Raw genomic sequence first — 14564 nt, 5'->3', positions numbered from 1 at the left:
GAGGCTCCAGTTTTGAGTCCTTCATAGATTCTGGGTCACGCCTGCCCCCTAGTGGAGAAAAGTCTAGTCTGAGTTTCCTCTTGATCTGCACATGTTCTGGCACACACAAACAGAAGCAGACATACATGTGTGAAGACATGTGGAGACTCGGGCTGGGCGATACCAAGAACGATACCAGTGTGAAGGGGCGGTGAACACGCAGCTCTTTGCATGATGGGTGTGTTTAACCTCGTAACTCCCGCCTGGACCGAGAGGAGCTTTTTCCTCACGTCATCAGATTTTTTTCCCAGCATTTTTTTGTTGGGTATTCAACTCTTTTTTGTAACTTTTTTGTCACTTTTTGTCACTTTTTGTCACATTTTTGTCACTTTTTTGTCAATTTCTTTAGCACAATTTGTAATTTTTTTACCGCATTTTTTGTAATTTTTTGTCAAATTTTTGTCATTTTTTTAATCAATTTTTTGGTCACATTTTTTGTCATTTTTAAAAAAAATCACATTTTGTCATTTTTTTGCTGTGTTGTGTAACCTTTTATATGTTTTATTTTATTTTTGTCACATTTTTGTTGAATTTTTGTCACTTTTTGGTTGAGTTTTTCTTTAATTTTTGTCACATTTTTGTCACTTTTTTGTTGAATTTTTGTCACATTTTTGTTGAATTATCGTCACATTTTTGTCACTTTTTTGTTGAATTTTTGTCACATTTTTGTCACTTTTTTGTTGAATTTTTGGCACATTTTTGTCACATTTTTGTCACTTTTTTGTTGAGTTTTTCTTTAATTTTTGTCACATTTTTGCTGAATTTTTGTCACTTTTTGGTTATATTTTTAATCACATTTTGTAATTTTTTGTCACATTTTTGTCACTTTTTCTTCAATTTTTTGTCAATTTCTTGTGACATTTTTGCCACTTTTTCATCAATTTTTCGTCACTTTTTTGTCAATGTTTTCTCACTTTTTTGTCACATTTCCATCATTGTTTTCGTCTCACTTTTGTTGCTATTTTCACAGCTTTTTTCCAGAAGCTTTAGGACTGGGGTAAAACCAAACTGGAGAGAATGTGCTCGGTTCAGGTGGGAGTTAAGGGGTTAACACAATGCAGCTCTTTGCATAAGAATTGGTACATATTTCCCATAAACTGTAACAGTCTTTAAGAACATTGACCAAACATCCTACAGACCCTGTTTCCCATCTCTACACGCATGAATGAGAGTCCGTTTCACTCTCCTTTTCGAGGCGGTGTGTAAAAGCTCACTCAAACGCAGGTTAAACGACAGTCAGGCAGGTCGTGGCACTGGGGGTGTTCAACTCATTTTTGTAACTTTTTGGTCATCTTTTGTCACATTTTTGTCAATTTTTTTTGGTCAAATTTGTAGCACATTTTTGTAAATTTTTTAATCACATTTTTTGTAATTTGTTGTCACATTTTTGTCATTTTTTGTCAATTTTTTAATCAAATTTTTGTCAATTTTTTTGTCACATTTTTTGTAGAATTTTTGTCGAGTTTTTCTAGAATTTTTGTCACATTTTTGTTGAATTTTTGTCGAGTTTTTGTTGAATTTTTGTCACATTTTTGTTGAATTTTTGTCACTTTTTGGTTGAGATTTTGTCACATTTTTGTAATTTTTTAATCACTTTTTGTAATTTTTTGTAACATTTTTGTCATTTTTTTGTCCATTTTTTAATCAAAATTTTGTCATTTTTTTGGTCACATTTTTTGTCGAATTTTTGTCGAATTTTTCTTGAATTTTTGTCAATTTTTTGTCAATTTTTTGTTGAATTTTTGTCACATTTTTGTCAAATTTTTGTCAAGTTTTTCTTGATTTTTTGTCAAATTTTTGTCAAATTTCTGTCACTTTTTGGTTGAGATTTTGTCACATTTTAGTAATTTTTTTGTCACATTTTTGTCCCTTTTTCTTCCATTTTTTGTCAATTTCTTGTGACTTTTTTGTGACATTTTTGCCACTTTTTCATCAATTTTTCGTCACATTTCTGTCAATGTTTTCTCCCTTTTTTGTCACATTTTTGTCCCTTTTTCTTCCATTTTTTGTCAATTTCTTGTGACTTTTTTGTGACATTTTTGCCACTTTTTTGTCACATTTCCATCATTGTTTTCGTCGTGGCACTGGGATCAGCTTCTGTGCTTCTCAAGTTTCCGACCACTCTTTATTGATGAAATTTGGCCTCACATTCACAGAAACAGATCAAAATCAGTGAGTAAATAAAAAAAGATGAGCTCTAAAGAAGCTTAAGATGCTTCACTGACTTTCCTTCCACATGTGTGACCGTAAATGCAACATAAACCAGGATCTCCAGAGGCTCCTGATTAAAGTTCGAGTCAGGACCGAGCTGCAGGCACTGAGTGCACGGGCCAGGGGTGAATCAGAGGAGGGGGCTCAGTGGGCAGGGCCCCCCCACACACAAACATACTCCAGCATTGAAGGAAAAAGAACAAAATAATAATGGTGTTAATAAATAAATCAAATGTTGTCCCAGTCAGAGCAGAACAGCAGAAAATGTCAGTTTATTTCATATAAATTGAATCTTGGTGAGGAGTAAACGCATTAAATCGAATACAATTATTGAAAAGAAAAAGGGCGGGCATACATTTTAGTTCATTGTGATTTAAATATAATAATTACATTAGATTTAATCACAATAAACTACCCGCCCCTGGGTCTCGCGGATGGGCGGTGCCTTTGCGGCTCTTCACAGGGTCAAGGTTGAACATTTCGGCTCTTCGTCTCTCACAGATACTGCACAGTTTCGGAAAAAAAAAGTTTAGATACGACCAGTATGGAAAAAATTCAAAAAAATCTTCCATCTTCAGATCCGAGATTGTCCAGGGACAGAATCGAAGGAAGAGACTTTGTTGTTTCAGCTCAAACAACAGATTTTCCCCTCCATTTTGCTTGTTTTCCTAATTTGTTTCCCGTATTTTTCGTAATTTCTCACAAATTATTCCCCATTTCTCACACATTTCTTGACAATATTGTAAATGTGCACGTCCCCACATTATTGATCCGCTTTCTAGTTCTAGATGACAAATATTTTAGTGTAGGCATCAGAAAACCAATTATCGTTAAAGTACCCAGTACCTAGCCCTTGTGGGGACTGTTGCCATGGCATTTAAGGGGAGACACTGCAGGCAAAACTCAATTTTTTCAGGTTTTTTTTTACAATATTTACAATATTCAGTTTCAGTGTCAGTTTTTTGTCACATTTTTGTCATTTTTTCGTCCATTTTTTGTCAATTTCTTGTGACATTTTTGTGACATTTTTGCCACATTTTCATCCATTTTTCTGCCAATTTTTTTGTCACATTTTTGTAATTTTTTATCAATTTTTTTTGTCATTTTTTGGTCACATTTTTGTCATTTTTTCGGCCATTTTTTGTCAATTTCTTGTGACATTTTTGCCACATTTTCATCCATTTTTCGTCACTTTTTTGCCAATTTTGTTGTCAATTTTTTGTCATTTTTTGTCACATTTTTGTAATTTTTTTGTCACATTTTGTCAGAGGGATTTTTTTTATTATTTAATCCCTAACCCCCATTTATTGAGTTTTGAATGTCAAAAAATGAGGCGAAAATTACATTTTTTACAATTTTTTCCACTAAAAAAACAGCTTATTTTAAAACTAAACAAGAAATCCAAAATCCCCTCTGAGAAAGTCTTGGCAACTCATTTATCAATAAAATTAAACCATAAATTTGAATGTAGCCGAAAAGATGGAAAATTTGGGGCATTTTTAGGCATAAAACACCTTGTTCTTATATGAAAAGATAAAATATCAGAAAACTTGCCATGTATTTTATTCTCACATTTATGCCAGTGATCGACAGCAAAAGTTTCAAATTAATATCTGTAAATATACATTTTTTACCTATTCACCTGCAGTGTCTCGCCTTAAGAATTCAAAACAAGAATATTTTGTCTCTTGAACGGTGAAATGTCTTTGAAAAGGCGCCGATAACAGGAAAAAGTCACGATTTGAACCCTTTACATTGAGATTACCTGATTAGAACTGTTCGACGTGGGAGCCCATCCATCCATCCATCCATCTTTGTGCCGTTTCCGCGGGGAAATAAAAAAAAAGGGTTGCCTACGGTTACAGGTATCACTATTGTAATTGTTAGATATTTAGAGTCCATTTGCAACAGACAAAAAGGATTCGAAATGAAAGCCGTATTTCGTGAAACACTGGAGGGATTCGATCGACGTGTTGCTTTTACAAAACAACTGCTGAAAAAAAGAAAATCATGGCGTCCTACGAAGACCTCGTCGGGAGCCGATCCGAGCACAGTCTGAGGCCTGACAGTTCACACCGTCTCCTCCTCGTGGTCTCCCGCCGCCGCCTCATTGTCTTCCTCCTTTGTGGGCTCCTCCGTCTCCCCGTTACCTTTCCTCGTTTCCTCCGGGTCTCCTCCCCTCGCCTTCTCGTCTCCGCTCGCCTTCTCGTCTCCACTTGCCTCCTCGTCTCCACTTGCCTCCTTGTCTTCGTCGCTCGTCTCCTCGTCTCCTCTCGTCTCCTCGTCTCCTCCTCTCGTCTCCTTGTCTCTTCCTCTCGCCTTCTTGACGCCGTCTTCTTTGACTTCTTCTCGGGACTCTTGGTCTTCATCCGTGTCCTGAAAGAGATGTTAGTGTGAACTTCAGTGCCGGGTAAATGTAGTCAAAGATATGAAATGTATACATGATTTTGAACTTGAACTGAAAAGTGGAGAGTAGGGCTGTGCAATTAATCGAAATTCGATTACGATTTCGATTACAACAGTAAACGATTACAAAATTAGCATAATCGCAAAAAAACGATTATAATTTTATTTTTCAATTTTTAAAAAAAAATTTATTTTATTTTTTACATTTTTTTTCTAATTTTTAATTTTTGTCCTTTTTTTGATGGATTTTTGCCATTTTTTTGATGGATTTTTGTCATTTTTTTCATGGATTTTTGCAATTTTTTTGATGGATTTTTGTCACTTTTTTGCTGGATTTTTGTCACTTTTTTTGCTGGATTTTTGTCTTTTTTGATGGATTTTTGTCTTTTTTTTGCTGGATTTTTGTCTTTTTTTGCTGGATTTTTGTCACTTTTTTGATGGATTTTTGTCACTTTTTTTGCTGGATTTTTGTCACTTTTTTGATGGAATTTTGTCCTTTTTTTGATGGATTTTTGTCCTTTTTTTGATGGATTTTTATCACTTTTTGATGGATTTTTGTCACTTTTTTGATGGATTTTTGTCACTTTTTTGATGGATTTTTGTCACTTTTTTGATGGATTTTTGTCACTTTTTTGATGGATTTTTGTCACTTTTTTGATGGATTTTTGTCCTTTTTTTGATGGATTTTTGTCCTTTTTTGATGGATTTTTGTCCTTTTTTTGATGGATTTTTGTCCATTTTTTGATGGATTTTTGTCTTTTTTTGTCCTTTTTTTGATGAATTTTTGTCATTTTTTTGCTGGATTTTTGTCCATTTTTTGCTGGATTTTTTTCTTTTTTTGTCCTTTTTTTGATGAATTTTTGTAATTTTTTTTGCTGGATTTTTGTCTTTTTTTTTGCTGGATTTTTGTCTTTTTTTTGCTGGATTTTTGTCCTTTTTTTGATGGATTTTTGTCCTTTTTTGATGGATTTTTGTCCTTTTCTTGATGGATTTTTGTCCTTTTTTTGATGGATTTTTGTCCTTTTTGATGGATTTTTGTCCTTTTCTTGATGGATTTTTGTCATTTTTTTGATGGATTTTTGTCCTTTTTTGATGGATTTTTGTCTTTTTTTTGCTGGATTTTTGTCCTTTTTTGATGGATTTTTGTCTTTTTTTTGCTGGATTTTTGTCCTTTTTTGATGGATTTTTGTCCTTTTTTGATGGATTTTTGTCCTTTTTTTGCTGGATTTTTGTCACTTTTTTGATGGATTTTTGTCACTTTTTTGATGGATTTTTGTCACTTTTTTGATGGATTTTTTTAAAGGCAACAAATAATCGTTTGAATAATCGTGATTTCAATTATGACAAAAATAATCGTGATTATTATTTTTTCAATAATCGAGCAGCCCTAGTGGGGAGTACAAAAGTATCTCTACCTCCCCCGAGCTAAAGGGATATTTTAGGATTTTTGACATAGGGCCTCATTTGCTGGATATCCAGAGTGTTGCTAATGGCAAGGCTAGCGCATGTCTATGGTATCAGCTAGCCTGCATTAACAACAGTGTGACCCGCTCCACAGAGCACGATCATGCACGATAGTCTCTTAACCCCTTAACTCCCACCTGAACCGAGCACATTTTCTCCAGCTTTACCCCAGTCCAAAAGCTTCTGGAAAAAAGGTGTGAAAATAGCAACAAAACTGAGACAAAAACAATGATGGAAATGTCACAAGAAATGGACAAAGATTTGACGAAAAAATACCAAAAATTTGATTAAAAAATCGACCAAAAAATGACCAAAAAATGACAAAAATGTGACAAAAAATGGACAAAAAATGGACCAAAAAAGGACAAAAAATTGACAAAAAAATGTGACGAAAAAATAACAAAAATGTGATAAAAAATTGGCAAAAAATGGACAAAAAAATGACAAAAATTTGACAAAAAATTGGCAAAAAAATTACCAAAAAAATGACAAAAAATGACAAAAATATGACAAAAAATGACAGAAAAATGACAAAAAATGTGACAAAAAAATTGGCAAAAAATTGACAAAAAAATGTGACGAAAAAATGACAAAAATGTGATAAAAAATGGACAAAAAATTCACCCAAAAATGACAAAAATGTGACAAAAATGTGACAAAAAATTGGCAAAAAATGGACCAAAAAATGACAAAAATGTGACAAAAATGTGATAAAAAATTGGCTAAAAATGGACCAAAAAATGACAAAAAAACCCCACAAAAAAGCTACAAAAATGAGTTGAACACCCAACAAAAACATGATGAAAAAAAATCTGATGACGTGAGGAAAAAGATCTCTCGGTTCAGGCGGGAGTTAAGAGGTTAACTGACCTCTGAGACCACCACAGATCAGCTGTATTTGAACTGACATTAGATTACACACAGGTCGACTCTATTTAGTCATTGGGGTCAACATGTGATCATTCAGAAATCCTCAGGCAGTTGGTTGCACTAAAATGAAAGAGTGTACTTACTGTAGATACTTTAGCACACCCCACTTCAGATTTCTACTTCACTTGACGATTGTGTGTGTGTTTAAGGTGTACAGATACTTTTTCAACCCATTTTGAAGCACTACTATCTAAAGTCTCGAGCCCGGTGAGTCCCTTGACGATGTACCTGCTTGAGGCGGCTCCTGCGCCGGGGCACGCCCGCCTTGATCCTGCGGGACAGGGCCAGCAGCTTGTTGTGTCTCTGGCGCCGCTTGGCCTTCTCCGGCGCCTCCTCCCTGGGGTTGTCGGCGGCGTCGGAGTCGGACTCGTGGTTCCTCTGCACGCGGCTCCGCTTGGCCGAGCGGGCCGAGCGTTTGGGCGCGTCCTCCTCCTCCGACTCCTCCGAGCTGGACGACGAGGACGTGCTGTCCCGGGCCAGGAAGGAGCGCTTCTTCCGGGTCACCGAGCGGCTGTGGTCGCTGGAGCTGGCCGCGGAGTCGCTGTCCTCCTCCTGAGAGCTGCACACATTCATTTATTCATTGGTCCATGATGAATGAATATCTCTACACAGTCAGACTTTGGCATTATGACAGAAATTTACAAAAGAAACATCTGAGCGACTTGTTCTGATGCAGCTGAAATCCTCATGAAATGACCATGTCGTTTGTTTAATAATCCAATATACAGGGAGCCCCCAGGTCTTTTTTAATTTTCATGAAGAACACACAAGTGTATGTATATGAGGCGTTCAAAAAACTAAAATTAAACCTGATTCTTTCCAAAAAATGTGACAAAAAATCAACAAAATGTGACAAAAATTCAACAAAAATGAGACAAAAAAATCAACAAAAAGTGACAAAAATTCAACAAAAAGTGAAAAAAATTCTACAAAAATGAGACAAAAATTCAACAAAAATGTGACAAAAATTCAACAAAAAGTGAAAAAAATTCAACAAAAATGTGACAAAAATTCAACAAAAAAATGACAAAAAATCAACAAAAACTCAACCAAAAAGTGAAAAAAATTCTACAAAAATGTGACAAAAATTCTACAAAAATGAGACAAAAATTAAACAAAAATGTGACAAAAATTCTACAAAAATGAGACAAAAATTCAACAAAAAAATAACAAAAACTCAACCAAAAAGTGACAAAAATTAAAAAAAAAGTGACAAAAGTTCAACAAAAAGTGAAAAATATTCAACAAAAACACACAAGTGTATGTATATGAGGCGTTCAAAAAACTAAAATTAAACCTGATTCTTTCAAAAAAAATGTGACAAAAATTCAACAAAAAGTGACAAAAATTCTACAAAAATGTGACAAAAATTCTACAAAAATGTGACAAAAATTCAACAAAAAGTGACAAAAATTCTACAAAAATGTGACAAAAATTCTACAAAACTGTGACAAAAATTCTACAAAAATGTGACAAAAATTCAACAAAATGTGACAAAAATTCAACAAAAAAACGACAAAAACTCCACCAAAAAGTGACAAAAATTCAACAAAAAATGACAAAAATTCAACAAAAAGTGACAAAAATTCAACAAAACCACACAAGTGTATGTATATGAGGCGTTCAAAGGTTGTGGGAAGTAAAAGAGCAGGAGTCACTTTTTACAATTTTGCACCATTTTTCTTTAAAAACATAAATAACTTCCCCAATATTTCCACTTTTTTCCCCCCTCATTCTTAAAGGGGCTAGATGCAAGTTAGCCATTTTATACTCACTACTGCCACCTCAGGTCACATGTGTAACTGCAGCTTCTTTATTAAAGAGGGGGTATTATGCTTTTTTCAGTCATATAGCACCAGTCTATATCACACAACAAAAAAAGACAAAAAAAATGGACAAAAATGTGATAAAAAATGGACAAAAAATGGACAAAAAAAAAGACAAAAAAATTACAAAAATTACAAAAATGTGACAAAAAATTGATACAAATTTGACAAAAAAATGACAAAGAAATGTCAGAAATGTGATAAAAAATGTACAAAAAATTACAAAAAAAGACAAAAAAATTGTCAAAAATGTGACGAAAAAATGACAGAAATGTGATAAAAAAATTACAAAAAATTGACAAAAAAATGACAAAAAAATTGACAAAAATGACCAAAAAAATGATTAAAATGTGATAAAAAATTAACAAAAATGTGACAAAAATGTGATAAAAAATAGACCAAAAAATGACCAAAAAATGTCAGAAATGTGACGAAAAAAATGACAAAAAAATGACGAAAAAATGACAAAAATGTGATACAAAATTGACCAAAAAATGTCAGAAATGTGACGAAAAAAATGTGATAAAAAATTGACAATAAAAGACAAAAAAATTGACAAAAAAAGACAAAAAATTGACAAAAATGCGACTAAAAATTGACAAAAAATGGACAAAAATGTGATAAAAAATGGACAAAAATGTGGCAAAAAAATGACAAAAAATGACAAAAAAAGACAAAAAAAACTGACAAAAATGTGACTAAAAAATGGACAAAAAATGACAAAAAAATGACAAAAATGTGATAAAAAATTGACCAAAAAATGACAAAAATTGACTAAAATGTGATAAAAAAAATTAACAAAAAATGATGTGTCCTTACATTTAAACCCACTTAAAAATGAACTAAAAACTTCCTGTAATATGCATACTTTTCTCATAGCCTACGTCAATAATACACAGTACAAGTTTCCAGTGTCTACCCGCGCCCTCTCCATTCACCTGCAGAGCCTGTAATGCGCGCGCACTGGCTAAAGGGGGGACACTGTAGGTGGGACAGGAGGTTAACCCCCCCCCCCTCCCTCCCCCCCTGCAGACAGAGGCCCCGGAGCAGCCCCACTGACCTGCGGTACTCGGACTCGGAGCCCGACGAGGACGAGGAGAACGAGCCCTCGTCGCTGTCGTCCAGGATGGAGGCGGGCAGCCCGATCTGCCGCTTGGCCGCCACTTTGGTCTTGCGCATAGACGCGAACATTTTGCGCTTGTAGAGGCTCTCCATGGCTGAAGGCAGGCTCTCCCGCGTGCACGCTTACACAACTGACAGGGGGTCCGAGGTGGGGGAGTTTTGATTTCACGACTACGACATGGAACCTCTCGCGCTTCAGAAAGGTTCGCGGCGCTCTGACGCACACGAAGAAGATGCCCCCGTGCCTCCTCCCGCCGTCGTCCTAAAACATGTGATGCGTAAAAACCTCTGCTGCGCGAGCGTCCCCCCCCCGGAATCGTCACATTGCGAGCATTTGGGGTGGTTTTTCTGGAGGTGTTCGCAGCAGCCCGTGGAGGATGCGCGGCGCTATGCTAGGGGGTTAGCCTTGTTATTGTGCGCGCGCTCTCCTTCTGCGCTGGTGACGCGTCTGAGCGGACGCAAAGGGCGCCCTCTGGTGGTGCGCCGGCTCGCGTCTTTTTATGTAGAACTGCAGTTGAATGTGTTTCAGACTATCAGTCTAACACAAAAAATTCAACAAAAATTCAATAAAAATTCAACAATAAAAAATGTGACAAAAATTCAACAAAAAAAAGACAAAAATGTGACAAAAAAGTGACAAAAATTCAACAAAAAGTGACAAAAATTCAACAAAAAAAAGACAAAAATTCAACAAAAAGTGACAAAAATTCAACAAAAAGTGACAAAAATTCTACCAAAAAAGGGACAAAAATTCAACAAAAAATGACAAAAATTCAACAAAAAGTGACAAAAAATTCAACAAAAATTCAACAAAAAAAGGACAAAAATTCAACAAAAAATGACAAAAATTCAACAAAAAGTGACAAAAAATTCAACAAAAATTCAACAAAAATGTGACAAAAATTCAACAAAAAAAGTGACAAAAATTCAACCAAAAAATGACAAAAATTCAACAAAAATTCAACAAAAATTCAACAAAAAAAGTGACAAAAATTCAACAAAAAGTGACAAAAAATCAACAAAAATTCAACAAAAATTCAACAAAAATTCTACAAAAATGTGACAAAAATTCTACAAAAATGTGACAAAAATTCAACAAAAATTCAACAAAAAGTGACGAAAATTCAACAAAAATGTGACAAAAATTCAACCAAAAAGTGACAAAAATTCAACAAAAAGTGACAAAAATTCAACCAAAAAGTGACGAAAATTCAACAAAAATGTGACAAAAATTCAACTAAAAGTGACAAAAATTCAACAAAAAAATGACAAAAATTTTACAAAAATTCAACAAAAAAATGACAAAAATTCAACAAAATGTGACAAAAACTCAACTAAAAGTGACAAAAATTCAACAAAAAAATGACAAAAATTTTACAAAAATTCAACAAAAAAATGACAAAAACTCAACCAAAAAGTGACAAAAACTCAACAAAATGTGACAAAAACTCCACACAAAAATGACAAAAATTCAACAAAAAGTGACAAAAATTCAACAAAAACACAACAAAAATGTGACAAAAATGAAAAAAAATAATGTGTGGGTCTTAGCTTTCAAATGAGGTGTTACACAGCCAAAAGAGGACAGAATGCATTTGGTTTAGGCGGGTGGTAAGAGGTTAACTCATGCGTAAAAAAGGTGAGCATTGTCTTCATTTTACAACATTTTTAAAATAAAATTCAATACTTTTAAAGCTGGGTTATCCGATTTTTCCTGTTCAAACAGTGACATGAAAACCCAACAATGAAAAACAAAAAAAACACAAAAAAGTGACAAAAACGCACGGAGAGCCTTCAAATGAGGCTCTCCAGTCTAGAGGCTTTTGGATTTGGGAAAAGCCGAACTGGAGAAAATGCACTTTGTTAAGGTGGGGGGTAAGAGGTTAAAATATGTTATTTTAGAAGTACGTATTTATGCAAATTTGGGCCTGGCTGGTCAGAGTCCAGGGCTGTTTTTCAGTCCCAGTCCACCCCTGTGTACAAGTGAAGCAGGGGAGACCACCCCCCAAAATACATTTAGATTTACATTCTACTTCTGTATTCCATTGCTCAATAAAACTTTAGGTGAAGACAACAAGGTCTGTGTTTACAACATACTATGATGCCAAACAGGGGATGGAAAAAATACATTTACCCTACAACAAGAAGTCAGGCACCCCAGCTTTAAGGCTTACATTTTTGCACCATTCATTTAATACCTTTATTTCGGACATGCATAGGTCAACACCAATAAGACAACTTTTTTTTTTTTTTAAAGTAGCATATCTGATGCAGGTGGCTCTTCTGTCTTAGGCACTTTTATTTTACATGTTTGGACTATACATCCCCCTACATGTTCCAGCCATATCCTAATGTGTAGAATGAGCTCAGACCTGTTCACCACAACTGCCTCTAAAATCCTGCACTGTCACTCAGAAAGGAGTTAATTTGGGTCTGAAGTGCCGTCATGCACGAGCTTAATATAGAAGGTGCAGTTACGAGAAAGACCTGAGGTGGCAGCAGTGAGCATAAAATGACCAACTTGCATCTAGTCTCTTTAATGTGTTATTTTTATTAGCATTAAAAAACAAACAAAAAATCACACAGGCAGGATTTGAGGACAGAATATTGGTCTGAAAAAAAAAAAAAAACAATAATAATAATAAAAAATGTCCCCACCACTCAGGTCTCCTATCCTGTCTCTAATCCATTCTCTAAACCCTTTCCCACCTCCCTTCCCACCCATGATCCCTCCCCCCCATCTGCTAGGAGAGAAGAGAAGAAGCAGTAGCACATAAGTTTATAAAGAAAAAGATTGGAAGAAAAAAGAAAAGGACAGTAGAAGAGAAAAGAGTAAAGGAATATAATAAAGGAATGAGCAAAAAAAGATAGAGTGAAAAACAACAGAAATGCACTCACACATACATACCGTGAATAAGGGAGGGAAAGAAGGAGGGGAAAAGATAATAATGATAAAAAAGCCTAATGTGTTTTTTTTTACCTTATCATTGCAATGTTTTTGATCAGAATGACTTTATGTAACTGAAATAAATTCAAGTTTTATAATAAAAACAAGAAAACATCAAAACCACAACTAAAACCTGGAAAAAATTCATTGATTTATTGAAATTAGTAACACTTTTTTCTACTTTTGACACCGCATATGATTCATTACAAGTTTGATCTCATCCACCTGCAGTTGAACACATGTAGGTCTAGGTTCTGTAACATTACAACCAAAGAAGGAGATCTGCTGACGAGCTGAACATCCAGGATGACCAGGTTATTCCATCAACGTCTTTTTTCTTTCCTTTCCTGATGGCACGGGCGTATTCCAAGATGACAAAGCCGGGATTCAAACTGAGAACTGGTGGCTCAGGGACACGAGATCTCATTTCACTCATGGATTGTCTCCCCTTTTGCACATAAATAGATCCATGCGTTCCAAGCGTAAATACTGTCACTGCCTTTGTCATTCTACATGTTTATAATGTCCAACATGTGTCATCAAAAGGTACCACTAGAGGGCGATGTATCCAAACGGGAGATGTAGCATAGAAAATGAGGTAATACATGGCGGTTTGTTTGCAAAAAGGTTCAGACCCCTTTTTAGAAGTTTAGCTTCTGCTTCACCTGTGTGCAGTAGGTCCCCGGTGGTGAAGCTCATGTACTACTTCGTTCCGGACTGTGGAGCTCTATAAACAAAGCATTTGACGGAGCACGATCACGCAGGAGACGGACAGGAAGCTGCGGGGGTATAGATATAGACAGTCAGACAAATGGGCGTGGCCGAGCCAAGGGAGAAGACAGCCTCTCTTGGAATCAAATGTTTTCACTATTTGAGCCGTTTTCAGGCGGACTCTAAACATATTAATCACACACAACTAAAGTCAAGCCCTCGTTGCTAATGTTAGCATATATACCATCAGGGGCGGACTGGCCATATGTCCATTCTGGAGAAGCACAGAAGGGCCACCAGTCCCGCCTCAACCGAGTTTTACCCAAATCTAAAAGCTAAAAAGAAAGTCAACAAAAAAGTGAGAAAAACAAAACAAAAAATGATTGAAAAAATAATTAAAAAAACAACAAAAATGTGGCGACGTGACGAAAACTTTCCATCACTTTTGTAGGTCTTAGCTTTCAAATGAGGCGTTACATTGTTGATCTCCAGTCGAGAAGCTTTTAGATTTGGGTAAAGCCCAGTATAAAAAACACATGAATCTAAAAGGAATTCCGTGGAGTATGGTGCACCACAAGGTTCAGTTTTGGGACCAGTATTATTTATCATTTATATGAATGATTTTGCTTCTGTTTCCACCTTTCCCGTTCTTTTTGCTGATGATACCGATCAAAAAAATTATAATAAAAAGCCTAACTGGGGAAAATGCACTTGTTAATGTTAAGGCGGGGGGTAAGAGGTTAAAATATGTATTTGTGGAAGCGTCACAATTACGCTAATTTGGGCCAGGCTGGTCAGAGTCCAGGGCTGTTTTTTAAGTCCCAGTCCACCCCTGTTACCATGAAGCTAAGGTAGTTAGCTTTGACCTTTTTTTTTTTTGTATTTAATGGCTGTAGAACCAACAGCCA

The 14564-nt window shown here is 35.3% G+C and overlaps 1 protein-coding gene across 1 annotated transcript; it reads right to left on the bottom strand.

Moving 5' to 3' along the window:
- Positions 1 to 4320: 4320 nt before the first annotated feature.
- Positions 4321 to 10112, bottom strand: ccdc82 (coiled-coil domain containing 82; the record flags this gene model as incomplete). Its single annotated transcript, XM_079581162.1, has 3 exons — positions 9937 to 10112; positions 7279 to 7609; positions 4321 to 4626 (listed from the first exon to the last, which is right to left on the bottom strand). Exons 1-3 carry the CDS (start codon positions 10089 to 10091, stop codon positions 4321 to 4323), a joined length of 792 nt encoding a protein of 263 aa, XP_079437288.1. The 5' UTR covers positions 10092 to 10112.
- Positions 10113 to 14564: the final 4452 nt, after the last annotated feature.

This window comes from Gobius niger (genome assembly GCF_951799975.1).
Source record: "Gobius niger genome assembly, chromosome: 22".
NCBI lineage: Eukaryota > Metazoa > Chordata > Actinopteri > Gobiiformes > Gobiidae > Gobius > Gobius niger.
This window is presented reverse-complemented; position numbering and strand designations above follow the sequence as displayed.